The sequence below is a fragment of the Macaca fascicularis genome, chromosome 15 (genome assembly GCF_037993035.2).
Source record: "Macaca fascicularis isolate 582-1 chromosome 15, T2T-MFA8v1.1".
Classification (NCBI taxonomy): domain Eukaryota; kingdom Metazoa; phylum Chordata; class Mammalia; order Primates; family Cercopithecidae; genus Macaca; species Macaca fascicularis.
Window position 1 is genome coordinate 58897056 of NC_088389.1, and position 15221 is coordinate 58912276.

Below are 15221 nucleotides of genomic sequence, written 5' to 3' on the forward strand. Positions count from 1 at the left end.
CAAAAAAAAGAACAGCTTGGACACTACGATTCTCAGCTACGTATGAGCGTTGTATCATCAGAGCCCAAAGCAGCTACATAATAGATGTTGTACATCTTTATGCCCAACCCCCCGTTTTCCTTCTGCTGAATGAAGCATCTCCCTGTTCTGCCACTGAAACTAGCATCTTATAAATCACTAGCTCAGAAAATTCAGTGACTTTCAGCTAGTAGTCCACTGGAGACCATGGCTAGGCAGATGGGTGCAGCAAAGAGAATGCACCCCTCACAACCAAACAGCTCCCCCATGTGGCTGCAGCATCTCCCCCAGAGAAAAAGGCCCCTCTGGACAGAGGGACAGATTTCTTTTTCAAATTAAAGGCATAATTCTTAGCTATAATTGGTACCATCAAATTCGATATCAGGGAAAAAATCCATTATGGATACCATCATCTTTAATTTCTTCCGAATGAAATTGAGACATTTTTCCCTGCATTTCAAAAATGAAGACACCTGTTTCACGTAATAAGCAACTCACAGGATCCAAGAAAACCAGTTTCTCATCAATTTTTTCCCAATAAAATGCCATTTGTTAGAATTTACAAGAGCTCACTTACCAATATATTTCCCTAGGAAATCTTTTTTAAAGATACATATTCTCATCATTTAAATTTGACACTTTGAATCTAAAAGTACTTTACAGCTAGGATTTTAAAGAACACTTAAGAAACTTCCTAACTGTTCAGACTTTTTCTCAAAAATAGGCTTAGTGTATGAAAAAGATGTTTCTAAAATTATCTGTTTTTTCTTAACTATTAATAATACACCTCTTTATCATTTTGTGACTCTGTTGGACAACTAGGACACTTCCCAGGGAATGCCCTCTCTTGTCAGAAATTCTGGCTTGGAGTTGTGGCTGCAGTACGCTACCTTTGAGCAATTCTTAGTATTTCCTAGGGCCTACCAGAAACTGAATCTTTATACCCAGTATGGCAACATAAGCTAAGTGAAACTTAAGTTTTATTTCTGGTTAGAATTATATCAACTCAGTGCAGAAATGCTAGTATCTCACTCTCATTAGATAAGTCTTACCACATTTTGAGAAATCCAATTTATCAAATGAATTCTCTCAAAAAGGGTTTAACAATAAGAGGTAGATGAATGGAAATCCCTGGTCTACACTCATAAAATTAAGAACTGAGAAAGAAGAGGCAAAATATAATCTATGGCCTTAAAGACAAAAGAAGAGACTGCGACAACATTTCATCCAGTATCTCTGGTTTCCTGTTTGATTGTTCTCTTGAGTACTAGCTGCCTTTGGACACAGAACTGTCTGATGGAGTCAGAGACACCCTCCTTGATAACCACAGAATACCCAAAAGGACAATCACCAGGGCAGAAATACCTAGAAGAAAACAAGCCAAGGGCAATTACAGAATCTTGGACTTGAATAACCACATGGTCATGTGAGGAACTGTCAATCCAACAAAAAACTCAATATTCACAAGACATATTTTCTACATATTTAGTTACAAATCTAAAGGCAGAAAGACTAAGGGCCCTAGCAGTGAGGCATCAATGATCAGACTCGGTATAAGTGAATTAAAAAGTTTATTAGCCATAGAAAAAAACTGATTCCTCAAAATCAATTATTGATAAATCCCCTGTAAAACAGCAAGCTTACAGAAAATTTCTCTCATGAACAGATAGTCACTATACTTTTGGTCCAAGAAATGTTGGGTTTTTTCCTCCTTCTTCAGATGACAGATGGATGTAACTGAATCTACGAACGAGTGTACTTGCCCCAAATGTGCAACATAAATACAGAAGCGATGAACAGAAGACTCATAACCAATACTGGAACAGGGCCACTAGAAATAAGAAGAGAAAGCATGCTTACTTTTAGTAATAATATATTATTAGGTCTGCAATACTAAAGATTACCTAGGGGAAAAGTAGAGGTAAGGTGGGCAGCACTCAAGGTTCATCCAGAAACATTATTTATATCATTTAAAAAATTCCTAAAATTATTATTGTGGATATTTTGAGCATGTGATGATGGCATTGCAATTGTGTTTAAAAAGGACGAGCCCTTATCTTTTAGTAAAACATATCAAAATATATACAAATGAAATGATCTGATGTCTTGGAGACATTAATCTAATTTCAAGTATTTGTTGTATTCTCAAATAAAAAGAAAAGTCTTTCAGTGCAAATGAACCAATTACCAAACTTTTCTTTTTCAAATTAAGATTTATTTAAAGACAACCTTCTGAATAAGACCTAGTATTTGCTAGCACACCAAGATGACTATAGTAAAAAATAATTTGTGTATTGTAAAATAACTAACAGTATAATTGGATTGTTTATAACACAAAGGATAAATGCTTAAGGTAATGGATACCCCATGCACCCTGATGTGATTATTACACATTGTATGTCTGTATCAAAATACCTCACATAACCCATAAATATATACACCTGTATGCCCATAAAAATTAAAAGACAACCTTCTTGAGAAGGGTTTAAAATGAGTCCCCTGAAGAGCAAGGGGCTTCAAATGTTCTCTCTGAGGCTGGGTACAGTGTCTCAAGCCTATAATCACAGCACCTTGAGAGGCTGAGGCCAGGAGTTAGAAACCAGCCTGGGCAACACAGCGAGATTCTGCTTGTACAAAAAATTAGCCAGGCATGGTTGTGCACACCTGTAGTCCCAACTACTCAGGACTAATTAACTAATCCAAATTTATCCAATTTTGTCTCCTGGAGTAAAGATCACTTGAGCCCAGGAATTGAAGACTACAATGAGCTATGATCACGCCATTGCACTCCAGCCTGGGTGACAGAGCAAAACCCTATCCCTAAAGGAGAAAAAAAAATCCTCTCTGAAATACTCAAACTACCTCCACCAAAGACCAAAAGGTTGGCAGTCAGGACATCCCCACCTCACATATCCCCAACCCCAAGAATTACTTCCTAGATATATTCTTATGTTATCATATAAGTCTCCAATATAAGAGGAAACGAGAATTCCAGGGAAGGTTTTGTAAACTAAATTTGTGATCCAAGTCAAGATGCTCGTTAAATTAAATAAAACTACTCCAAATTAATTCAATTTTGTCTTTTTTTTTTTTTTTACCCAGATGGACAATATGCAAAGAGCATAGGACTTAATCAGAATATCCGGTTCCTCCTCTTGCTGTGTGTCTTTGAGCATGTCACTTTGCCTCTCTGAACCTGAGGTCCTTATCTACAAAATTGTAACATCTCTCACCTCCCTGGATTGCTGGGCAGATCAAATTAGACAACAGACATTGAAAAGTACCAAGTGCTATGTAAATGAGAGTTGCTGTTATTATTTCTAAACCTCATCCACCAAGTTTAGTCAGGAAACAGGTGCAAGCAGTGGTGTTCTAGAACCTAACAGAAATCCGTGGGATCAGATCTATCACATAGTACCAGAAACCCTGAGCAAGGCATGGGGATAGGGGTCCCTGGATACCCATTTCCCATCACCTAACGAGCACTCCAAAGCCTAACAACTTGGAAAGTGGTATTATATGTTCACCCTCCTGAGTCTACTCACCACCCACCAAAGGCAAGGAGGCCAAGGAACTCCTGGTAACACAGCCTAATGGGAAAACCTCCATCAGGTTATAATAGTATCAGCTTATGCCTTCAGGAGAACTTTGAAAAATCACCCAATTCCTATTCAAATGATTACTCCTATTTCTCAGTATGGGGCAAGAACACTAAATGAAGAGCAATTTCATCTAATTAAGCAGTTTTCCCTCCAGTTCTCTCTGTTCTCATCATTTATTTTGACATAGCTCCATGAAGAACTTCCCTTCCCTTCCCTCATGAAGAGATGTCATTCCTGGCCCTACGCTGCCTAATCGGTTGATAAACAGGCAAACCAAACCCAGCCCGCCTGGCACAAATGAGGCTGTTGTGTACAGTAAATCTCATCAAAGCAAGCACCACTGGTGACAGAGACAGAGCGCTGCCACTGCTGCCCTGCTGCCACTGGACAGAAACACAAGGACTGTTCCTAAGACTTACACTTTGAGCCCAGGTGAATCTTCTGTGTAGAATCGCCACATCCCCCCGGTGCCTGCCGAGGTCGTGCGGCCTGCACTCCTTGTCCCACAGCTGGCATTTTTCCTGAAAGAGAGGAAAATGTTACAAATGGCCTTTTCTGGAAATTCTTAGAATAGCATTATAACATATGCTACCATTATTATACTGTTAAGGAACAAAAAAAAACAAAACAAAAAACTTTCTTTGCTAGACTCCACCCAAATTCCTGCTTTTACTCCTTTGATCATGAAAACCACAATGAACTAAGTGCCTACCTGATGCCAATGCATACAATAACCCTGAAAAGCAGTCACGATTTTTCCATTTTATAAATGAGGCAAATTGGTCTCAGAAAAAGTTAAGCAAAGTACCTAAGACCCTGCAGCCAACAGGTGGCTGAGCTGGGACGTGAACCTAGCTCTGACCCTGGAGCCCATCTGCACGCCCAAAACATCCAGCTGCCTCATATGGACAAAGCATTTCACTTTCTCCTCACATGCATTTTTCACGAAGCCACATAACAAATCCCTGTTTTAAAATGCCCTGAATCCATACAAGCTGATCTTAAAATGGCTACTTTAAAAGAGGTATTTTAAAATTAGTATATTTACTGCAAAGAGACAAAAACTTTAAGCTTTAATTACATCCAGGTCCCAAGAGAGAGTATGGGGCACTTTATAAAAAATTACTTTGTTATTTGTTGTCACTAGTTTTTTGTTTTTTTTGTTTTGTTTTTTTGAGATGGAGTTTCACTCTGTCGCCCAGGCTGGAGTGCAGTAGTGCAATCTTGGCTCACTGCAACCTCTGCCTCCTGGGTTCAAGCGATTCTTCTGCCTCAGCCTCCTGAGTAGCTGGGATTACAGGCACGCACCACCACGCCCAGCTAATTTTTGTATTTTTAGTATAGACAGCTTTTTCACCATATTGACCAGGCTGGTCTTGAACTCCTGACCTCATGATCCGCCCGCTACGGCCTCCCAAAGTGCTGGGATTACAGGTGCGAGCCATCGCACCTAGCCGTGTTTTCACTACTTTAATATAGTGACCACAGATCTTGCAGAGAGAGGTAGAATGTAAAAAAATGCAGAGAACACCCAACCAAAACGTGTCTCTCACAAGGGGATCAAGGCTTGTAAGATACACTATGTGACACATGCAGCCCTGGCAAACAGAAGTAGTCTAGCAGCACTTAGGACTCCGCTGACCAGGAATAGGCCCAAGGAATTCTTTCTCTCCTCTTTGGGAGAAGCCCTCAGTCACCGGAGAATCCGACGCAGCAACTACCCTTCCATGCAGTACTTCCCCAACCCCGGCTGTTCATCGCTTCCCATGTTGGAGTGATACAATATGAGGGTAAGCGGCAAGTGGCGAGAAGTCACAAGAAATCTTCTTCAGCTCATGTATCAACAACTCAGAAGTCCTACAAGGGAGGAGAGAGGGGAAGCCTGTCTCATTGCTGCCTGCACCATTCAGCATCAGATCCCGGTATACCCTCCCTCAAAATCTCCTTCCACTATCTACGGGCCGATGATTCTCGATTTTTGAAAAAGGGAAGGGCATATAGGGAAGAGAACAGAAGTGAAAACCCTACCCCTACCATCTCTTCTTGCTTTCCTCCCCATTCTGGTCCTCATGCCCACTTTACCCAACCACGGTCTTTACTCCACACTCTGAATGCAGGAAGCACCGTCTACAGCTCAGGGAGCCTGCCCTGCTACATGACGGAGTGGGAGAGTGCAGTCCTGGTTCTAACAGGAAGAGCTGTGATCATGCCCGAACTCTGAAAGCAATCAGTGTCAAACCATGAGTTGGGTCTATTGTACTACAAAGATTGTATTTCAGATACATTAATTATGGACTACGTGGTATCCTGGGAACTTAAAACTTCACTGTGTGACCATTTCTACGGGAAAACTGATTGTAAATGGCAAAACATAACTGTACAGGGATTTACAGAAAAATTCATGCCCTTAGAAAAGGTTTCACACACAGATACATGTCATTTCATCTGTGGGGTATGCAGCTGAAATCTTCCTCCTTGTTCACTGAAAAGGATTTTAACCTAGAAGATAAACTCATTGTGAACATATTATAGTAAGTCATGGACTGAGCCAGGACTTGGACCCATGTACTTCCTACTATTCCCACAATCTCCCACCTCCAGTTCCTGACTTCAAAGTTTCCTGGAATTACAGGAGCCCCAGAGGAATCAGTCTGGCTTCTCTTAAGCTTTCTTATTTCTGCTGGCACATGGAACACAGAAAAGTATTTGAAAACCAGGGCCCCTAGAAATACTAAAGTGTACTCAAAATACCTCCCATTCCCTAGGGGAAGCTAGGTAAAGGTTAATAAAGCATACTTGAATCTCTCAAATTTGTATCTGGGGGCTATTTTACCCTTTCTTTCTGGTCACTGTATAACTGCCTCTCCCTTCTATACCTCAACACAATGGTTTTCATAACTAACCAGTTACACACTTTGTTCTAACATGGTGCTTCTGTCTGCTCCTCAAAGCCAAGCTTATTGACCTCAGAATCTTCACACTTACCCACTCTTTTTGCCTAGGAAGCCTACTCATCCCCAAACCATTGTGTGATTTGCTCTCTTGCTTCTTTCAGGTATCTACTCAGGTATTACCTACTGTCAACATCCTGTCTAAAACAACTACCTACCTTCACCCTATCCCCACCGCTCTCTATCCCCCACCCAGCTTTATCTTCATAGCCTTTATTGCCTGAAATTACATTGTCTTATTTTCCTTGTTTTTGATCTCCCACAGTGGAATACAAGGTTCATGAGTCCAAACCTTGCCTATCTTGTTCACAGACCCATCTTCCGAGATGAAACAGCATTTGGCATGTAGTAGACCTCAATACCTTGACGTCTATACATTGGTGGCTATTCCGCCATCTTAATATCCCTGATTCCCATTAATCCTGCTAGAACAATATGTGGCGCTTCACAGCTTTACAGTTTATAAAGCATTATTGCTCCTCACAGCAAGTTCGTTTTCATTGTATTTAGGAGAGCAAGAACACCAACTCCGGCCTGAGCTTAAACTTAATAACATTTCTCCTCCAAGGTAGTATCTATTACCTCATCAAGCATGGAGAATGCAACTCTGCAGACAACATAATCCAAAGCACTATTATGAATCATTAACTTCCAATGTTTTCTCAAAGACTTATAAAGCAAGGATATTCTTACACAACCAATACTTACTACATTATACTTATGAAATGATACTTAATCACTACCAAAATTCTGGAAGGAAACACTGTCAGGTCTCTCAATCCATACAACCACGGTCTTTCTAGTTACACTCGCTCTATCACACTGAATCCTAAAAGATGACACACCAACACCCACAACTTGAAAAACTGCATCTGTCTTCAAATGTTTAAGTTCTCCATTTCACTTGTGCATCAGTTATTTCATTTCTACTATTAAATAAATAATTCCATTATCATATGTACATTTGATAAATATGTGCTTTTTCTTTTATTTCCTTACAAATTCTCGGACGGCCAAACTTCCCTGCCACAGTATTACCAATTCTCATTAAGCAGAACCATTCCCAAGGAACCGCACCCACAGGGCATGTTTTCCATTCCTGCACAATCTCTGAAATGCAGGGTGGGAAGGGGACAGCACTCAAAGCCCATATAAGTTAAACCACAGCCTGATACACTCCTCTTGAACATCCCAGTGACAGGGAACTCACAATCATTCAGGATAATTTTACATTTCTGATAGTTCTATTAGAATTTCTTTGTTCTGATGTGAAATACTTCATGTAAGTTCAAATCATCAGTTTTAGATTTACCTATTGCAGTCAACAAATGTCACATCCCTCTTCACATCCTTAAGAAGTTTCCATGCATGCGGTCAAGATCTTTTCCTTCCTAGATAAAACCCCACTAACTCCTTCAAAAATCCCAAAACAACATGGTTGCTTGATTCCTTCCTGCAGTCATTATTTATTGTGTCATGCCTTATGGTGGGTGCTGGGGACAGAAATGACTTGAACAGGTTCTCTGTTAAAAGTCTAATGAAGGAGATAGACATGGAAACATCACTGGTCTTACAATGATATGAACAAAATGTTATGTGAGCAAAAGGGAAAACTAGTAGCTACTGCTGCTTACAGTCAGAGAAGGCCTCAAGAGGAAATAACCCCTGAGCTTAGTCTTGGAAAATAAAGAGAAATTTGCCTTGAGGTGAGGGAGAAAGTTTGTGAATTCAGAAAACAGTAATGAGTTCATGAGTGCTGGATCATAGGACAGCAAAGAAAGATTAGGCTGAAGGCCGGGCGCGGTGGCTCACGCCTGTAATTCCAGCACTTTGGGAGACCGAGGTGGGAGGATTATGAGGTCAGGAGATCGAGACCATCCTGGCTAACACGGTGAAACCCCATCTCTACTAAAAATACAAAAAATTAGCCGGGCGTGGTGGCATGTGCCTTTAGCCCCAGCTACTCAGGAGGCTGAGGCAGGAGAATCGCTTGAACTCTGGAGGTGGAGGTTGCAGTGAGCCGAGATCATGCCTCTGATCTCCAGCCTGGGCAACAGAGTGAGACTCCGTCTCAAAAAAAAAAAAAAAAAAAAAAAAAAAAGGTTAGGGTGAAATGACCACTAAGAGCTTTGGTATCCCCCGGCTTTTTTTTTTTTTTTTAGTTCAGCAACAAGAAAGTAACAGAAACTACGCAGAAGAGTAACAGCAGGGTGAACGATGGATTGGAAAGGAAACAGGCTGAGGAGAAAGGTTAAGTAGCAAATGCAGGGCAGTAGGAAGGGAGAAGGAAAGAGCTTATGAGAAGGCTTTCAAGTACAGTTTAAAGTCTGGCATATGACTGGATAGAGAGAGAGCATAAGAAAAATCCAAGATGACGCTGACGTTTCTGGCTCCGAGTAAATGAGTGTACAACAGTGCCATATGGAAGTAAGGAGATATAATTGAGAGTGAGAGAGCTGAGCTGAAAAGAGACTAAGTTTTGTGTAGGACGAGTTATCTGTAGGACAGATTGCTTATGGGGCCTCCAGATGGAAATATGACTGCAAACCTCAGGTCCAGAGACACCAGTTTAATGACATCGGTTTTCTCAAAGTTATCTCTGACTCTATTCCAGTTTGTTAACTTTCCTTTTTAAGAGTGGTGCCCTAAACTGAGCAACGAGAAGAAAATGTCGCCTTCCTCCCAAAAGGCCTTTACTCCCATGGCCACGTCACTAGAAGCTCATTTTGCCCCTGTCAATCTTCATATATTAGGGTCTCCACCCCAGAACCAGCGAGTTCCCGGGTCCTATCTCCGACTCTGCAATCGAACGAACTGCAGGGTTCCTTACCTCTGCCGGACAGTGGATCCCGCCGCCCGGGCGGCCACGGCTTTGCTGGGAGAGCGCCCTGAGGATCCCACGTTAGTACCACTGGGGGTCGGACCAGGCTGTAGCGGGAGACAAGTAGACAGACGGGTGAGCGCGGCCCCCAAAACCCCGGCCTAGACACCCGCACCCGAGGCTGGGGGAAGCAAGGGAGCTGCAGAGGAAAGGCACGGCGCAAAGCAGGAGGAGTCAGGGCTCCTGGAAGAGGCGGAGATCGTGGAAGGGCCGCCATACCATGCTGGAGATACCGGTGGCAAGCGGCTGACGCGGACGGAAGGAAAGTTGCGGAGACGCCGAAGGACCGGCAGCTGGCGAGACTGGCTCAGGCCCCGCCCCCGGACTTGCAGGCAAGGTCCTCGCTGACTCCAGGGACGTCTGGGTCGTCTCAAGATATGCCTGTAGATAGTCTGCTACAGATAACTTAGTTACCTGCTGTGTGGGAAGTAGATACCTCCAGCCTCCTTCCTTTGGATCACAACGTCCTTCATAGAGTCCAATCCCTACCGAAGGAAAAATATAACCAGGGTCAGACAACCTATTTTCTCAGGCAGTTACTAGGCTCTCACAGATTTGCGCTGATGTGGCCTAACTGACGCACGTACGGCAGGGCGGGGTCGGCCCGCAGTGGCCAGCCGGGAGCTAAGGGGTGGAGCTTGCGCAGAAGACGCCTCAGGGTGCGGGGAGCAGTTGCGGCTCTAGGGCAATGGCGGAGGAGCAGGCCCGGCAACGGGACCTGGTTCCCAAGCCGTCGGTGCTGTTCCTGCACCCAGACCTCGGCGTAGGAGGCGCTGAGCGTCTGGTGTTGGACGCGGCGTTGGCGCTGCAGGCGCGCGGGTGTAACGTGAAGATCTGGACAGCGCACTACGACCCGGGCCACTGCTTCGCCGAGAGCCGCGAACTACCGGTGCACTGTGCCGGAGACTGGCTGCCGCGCGGCCTGGGCTGGGGCGGCCACGGCGCCGCCGTCTGCGCCTACGTGCGCATGGTCTTCCTGGCGCTCTACGTGCTGTTCCTCGCCGACGAGGAGTTCGACGTGGTAGTGTGCGACCAGGTGAGGCGGCCGCGGGGCCGGCTGCGCGAGTGCGGACCTCGCCGTGGAGGGCGGCCGCGGGCATGACCCCTGAGAGAGGACCTTGCCTGTCTGCAGTTTGGAAAGATCGGAACTGACCTGGAGAAGTCAGGGCTGGGAGCGAGCCTGTGGTCCCCTAACTTTAGTGTTAGAGATTTTTAAAGTTGCAGATTGTTAGGAAGTTTTCATCCAGGAGCCATGAGGTGGGGCCCAGAAATCTGCATTTTAACTCGGTCATAGGGTGATTTGGATGCAGCTAGTCCTTGGGGCTCGCTGTGAGAAACGCTGTTATTCGAAGTCAGCTTCAGTCACCTTTTACTAATGAGTAACTCGCGTGTTGTCTTACCTCTTATCTGTTATTTTTGTTGACTCTCCTTTCAGGCCATTTGCATCCCGCTGTCCTAGTGTTCGGAGCCAGGCCACACCGTCCTCAGCAGTGTCATGTGTTAAAAACACCAAGCTGAATATATCATACTCCTATTAAAACTTGTACATGGCTCCCCATTGGTTTTTGGAAAAAAGTTCAAGCTTTTTACCTTGGTCAATAATGTCCACCTGGATCTGCCCTGTAGCTATTCTCGACTCTTTCCTTTATGCATTTTTCCCATCCTAAAAAAGATGACTTTAAAAAGTAACATTTACTCGACTAAACAGTTACTCGACTAAAAAAATAGAAGGATGTAACCTAAAAGCCCCATCCTATTCTACTCCCTGAAGATAGCCACCGTTAAGTTTCTCTTGTATGTTTTCAGAAGTTGTGGTGACACCAGCCTGTCTCTTTTCGTAGGCATATCTTCTTATTGGTACATAATTGGTATTATGACATACCTACTCTTAGGCATCTTCCTTCTTTTTCAACAAAAATTTATTTGTTTATTTATTTAGAGACAGAGTTGCTCTGTCTTCCAGGCTGGAGTGCAATGGCGCGATCTCGGCTCACTGCAACCTCCTCCTCCGGAGTAGCTGGGATTACAGCCGCGTGCCCTATGCCCGGCTAATTTTTTTCTATTTTTAGTAGAGATGGGGTTTCACCATGTTGGCCAGGCTGGTCTCGAACTCCTTACCTCGTGATCCGCCCACTTCGGCCTCTCAAAGTGCTGGGATTACAAGCATGAGCCACCGTGCCCAGCCGGGACATTCTTATGTATCAATATTAGAGATTCACTTCATTCTTCATAGTGGCCAGAAAATCCACTTTTGTTTAAGTGTGTCATAATTAAACATTCTTCTTAAAGGACACTAATGCTGTGACTAGTTTTTTTGTGAATACATCAGTGTTATTATGAACATCCTTTTCTTTTTTTTAATTTTTTTGTACTTCTGCAAATACATCCTTTGAGGAAATTCCTAAAGTTAGTGTGTCTAAAAGTTGTTAATTTTAAATATTAACAGCTACTGCCAAGTTTATCTACCAAAGAGGCCGTGTCACTTTACTGCCCAACAATATATGATCCATGCTTTTGTCTGCCTTGGATATTAAAATTAACCATTTTAATCTTTGCCAAACTGATAGGTGCAAATGGCATCACGTTTGTATTTGTGTTTCTTTAATTGTTACTCCTGAGTTACTTGTCATCATCCTTGTTTGCATGGAAGCTTTCTTTTTAAGTAATATGGACATTTACCAAACATCCTGCATGTGTCAGTAGGCATGAGGCAGCTGAGACTATAGTGGGTAGAGGAAAAATATTGACTTGGAAATAGGCATCCTGGATTCAAGTTCTGTTATCTACTGCTTTAATTAAGTGGCTTTGAATAAATTGCACATTATGCCTAAAGTTACTTTCTTCAGGTGTTAAGTTAGCTGAGACTAAAATGACTTGTAAAGATTACCCAACAAGAAAGTCTGTAGTAATGCCAGCATGTAGTTCATGCTCAATGATGACTAGCTTTAATATTTATTGAGCACATACTGTGTGCTAAACTCCATGTGTTTAGCATATATCAGTGCATTTAGTCATCACAAAAATTATATGGGTTTTTTGAACTATAATTGTCACCATGTTACAGAAGAGGAAACTAAGGCCCAGAGTGGGATAAATTACTTGATCGTGGCCACACAATTAGTAGAGCTGAGATTCAAACCCTGGCAGTCTTGAATCTAGAGCTTGTGCTCTCAACTACTGTAGTTCATTCATTCATTTCCTTAGGAGGAGAAAGATCTAGAGCGGCACTGTTCAGTATGGTAGCCACTAGCCACATGTGGCTGTTGAGCACTTGAAATGTGGCTAGTCTAAACTGAGATGCGCTAAAGTTAAAATACAAACTGATTTTGAAGATTTAACGTGAAATATATGTATATATAAAGTATCTCATTAATACTGTTTAGTATTGATTACATTTTGAAATGATAATGTTTTGGGTAAATAATATGTTATAATTAGTTTCACCCTTGAAAACATTTTTAATATTACTAGATTTCTATTAGACAGCACTATTCAAGAGGAAACCACTGGACTTGAAGCTTTAAATATTTAGCACACATCTAGCAAACGTCTCTAGCCTTCTGTACACCAGGCATATGGTACTGGCTGAGAGTCTTGGGGAACAAAACAGAAGTAGACATTTCCTATGAGGAGCCCACAGACTAGCATGCAGGGTGGGTGTCTGTGTTTTTGGTTTGGTGGAAGTTGAGTTGACCGCTTTATCTGCTGTTGATTTTTGCTTTGGCTAGGTGTCTGCCTGTATTCCAGTGTTCAGGCTGGCTAGACGGCGGAAGAAGATCCTGTTTTACTGTCACTTCCCAGATCTGCTTCTCACCAAGAGAGATTCTTTTCTTAAACGGTTATACAGGGCCCCGATTGACTGGATAGAGGAATACACCACAGGCATGGCAGACTGCATCTTAGTCAACAGCCAGTTCACTGCTGCTGTTTTTAAGAAAACATTCAAGACCCTGTCTCACATAGACCCTGATGTCCTCTATCCATCTCTAAATGTCACCAGCTTTGATTCAGTTGTTCCTGAAAAGCTTGATGACCTAGTCCCCAAGGGGAAAAAATTCCTGCTGCTCTCTATCAACAGATACGAAAGGAAGAAAAATCTGACTTTGGCATTGGAAGCCCTAGTACAGCTGCGTGGAAGATTGACATCCCAAGATTGGGAGAGGGTTCATCTGATCATGGCAGGTGGTTATGACGAGAGAGTCCTGGAGAATGTGGAACATTACCAGGAATTGAAGCAAATGGTCCAACAGTCTGACCTTGGCCAGTATGTGACCTTCTTGAGGTCTTTCTCAGACAAACAGAAAATCTCCCTCCTCCACAGCTGCACGTGTGTGCTTTACACACCAAGCAATGAGCACTTTGGCATTGTCCCTCTGGAAGCCATGTACATGCAGTGCCCAGTCATTGCTGTTAATTCTGGGGGACCCTTGGAGTCCATTGACCACAGTGTCACAGGGTTTCTGTGTGAGCCTGACCCAGTGCACTTCTCAGAAGCAATAGAAAAGTTCATCCGTGAACCTTCCTTAAAAGCCACCATGGGCCTGGCTGGAAGAACCAAGGTGAAGGAAAAATTTTCCCCTGAAGCATTTACGGAACAGCTCTACCAATATGTTACCAAACTGCTGGTATAATCAGATTCTTTTTAAGATCTTTATGCTGTGTTCATTAATGTCACTTTTATGGATTGTGGACCCAGTTTTGAAACCAAAAAAGAAACCTAGAATCTAATGCAGAAGAGATCTTTTAAAAAATAAATTTGAGTCTTGAATCTGAGCCACTTTCCTATATACCACACCTCCTTGTCCACTTTTCAGAAAAACAATGTCTCTTATGCTATAATCATTCCACATTTTGCCAGTGTTAAGTTACAAATGTATAATTCCATGTTCAGCAGAGTATTTTAATTATATTTTCTTGGGATTATTGCTATTCTGTCTATAAATTTTGAATGACACTGTGCCTTAATTGGTTTTGATAGTTTAAGTGTGTATCATCAAAGTTGATTAATTTGGCTTCATAGTATAATGAGAACAGGGCTACTGTAGTTCCCATCCACTGAAGTGTTCACTGTCATCTGTTAGGGAATTTTTGTTCGTCATGTCTTTGCCCAGATCCGTAGCGAGAGTGCTCTGTATTTTTTTAAGATAATTTGTATTTTTGCATACTAAGATGTAATAAAAGATGTTTATCATGAAAAAGAAACAATATTAGATTTTGGTCTCTATAATCTATTTTGGTATTGTTATGAACATGGATATGACAACCAAACTGGAAATCAGCACACTAGTGTAAAGTGAATACTGAAGAATATTGTCACACAGGTGTTGTGCACCTTGTTTAGGGCTTATTTCTTAATATCATCCAGGTCATTAGTTTTGCTAATATTTGTGTTGTCTTGACCAAGCTCCTACTAAGTACAGGACACAAATGTTTTTTTATCTTCCAAGGCCTGGCTCAAATGCCACTGCTGCAAAGCTTTCTTTGACTTTCTGGCCACCCCCCAAACCAGAAGTGATCTTCCCCCTCCATATACTCTAGCCTTTTCATGACACTAACTTATAGTTCACTGTTTACCTGTTGGTGTAACAGCAAATTATAAATAGTAGTTTTCAACATACTTCTAAGGCTAAATTCATTTCCAAGAGTAGCAAAGCTTACTAGCCAAAGGCTCCACATTTATCAACTCTTTTTTTTTTTTTTTTTTTTTTTTTTTTTTTTTTTTTTTTTTTTTTTTTGAGACGGAGTCTCGCTCTGTCGCCCAGGCTGGAG

At 42.3% G+C, this 15221-nt stretch overlaps 2 protein-coding genes and 1 long non-coding RNA gene across 4 annotated transcripts; 1 reads left to right on the forward strand and 2 right to left on the reverse strand.

The window, feature by feature from the left end:
- Positions 1-1572: 1572 nt before the first annotated feature.
- SEC61B (SEC61 translocon subunit beta) lies at positions 1573-9774 on the reverse strand. The gene is made up of 4 exons (XM_005581202.3): positions 9672-9774; positions 9402-9499; positions 4040-4141; positions 1573-1849 (listed from the first exon to the last, which is right to left on the reverse strand). The coding sequence occupies exons 1-4, from the start codon at positions 9672-9674 to the stop codon at positions 1762-1764; spliced, it is 291 nt and encodes a 96-aa protein (XP_005581259.1). The 5' UTR covers positions 9675-9774; the 3' UTR covers positions 1573-1761.
- On the reverse strand, positions 4583-5837 carry LOC141408631 (uncharacterized). The gene is made up of 2 exons (XR_012424518.1): positions 5703-5837; positions 4583-5477 (listed from the first exon to the last, which is right to left on the reverse strand). It is a non-coding gene; the product is annotated as an uncharacterized lncRNA (long non-coding RNA).
- Positions 9775-10094: 320 nt separating the features above from the next.
- On the forward strand, positions 10095-14654 carry ALG2 (ALG2 alpha-1,3/1,6-mannosyltransferase). Of its 2 annotated transcripts, none has more exons than XM_074016981.1 (2): positions 10095-10488; positions 10888-14654. In XM_074016981.1, exons 1-2 carry the CDS (start codon positions 10141-10143, stop codon positions 10909-10911), a joined length of 372 nt encoding a protein of 123 aa, XP_073873082.1. In that variant the 5' UTR covers positions 10095-10140; the 3' UTR covers positions 10912-14654. The 2 variants fall into 2 exon arrangements, with proteins under 2 accessions (XP_073873082.1, XP_005581258.2); XM_005581201.5 differs by having other exon boundaries at positions 13181-14654.
- The last annotated feature ends 567 nt before the right edge of the window (positions 14655-15221 follow it).

Coding starts and splice junctions, on each gene's coding strand:
- ALG2 (XM_005581201.5), top strand. CDS start 10,141: ATGGCGGAGGAGCAGGCCCGGCAACGGGACCTGGTTCCCAAGCCGTCG. Junction 10,489..13,180: donor ACGTGGTAGTGTGCGACCAG/GTGAGGCGGCCG, acceptor TGCTTTGGCTAG/GTGTCTGCCTGTATTCCAGT.
- SEC61B (XM_005581202.3), bottom strand. Junction 4,142..9,401: donor GGATCCACTGTCCGGCAGAG/GTAAGGAACCCT, acceptor CCTCTCTTTCAG/GAAAAATGCCAGCTGTGGGA. Junction 1,850..4,039: donor GATTCACCTGGGCTCAAAGT/GTAAGTCTTAGG, acceptor TCTTATTTCTAG/TGGCCCTGTTCCAGTATTGG.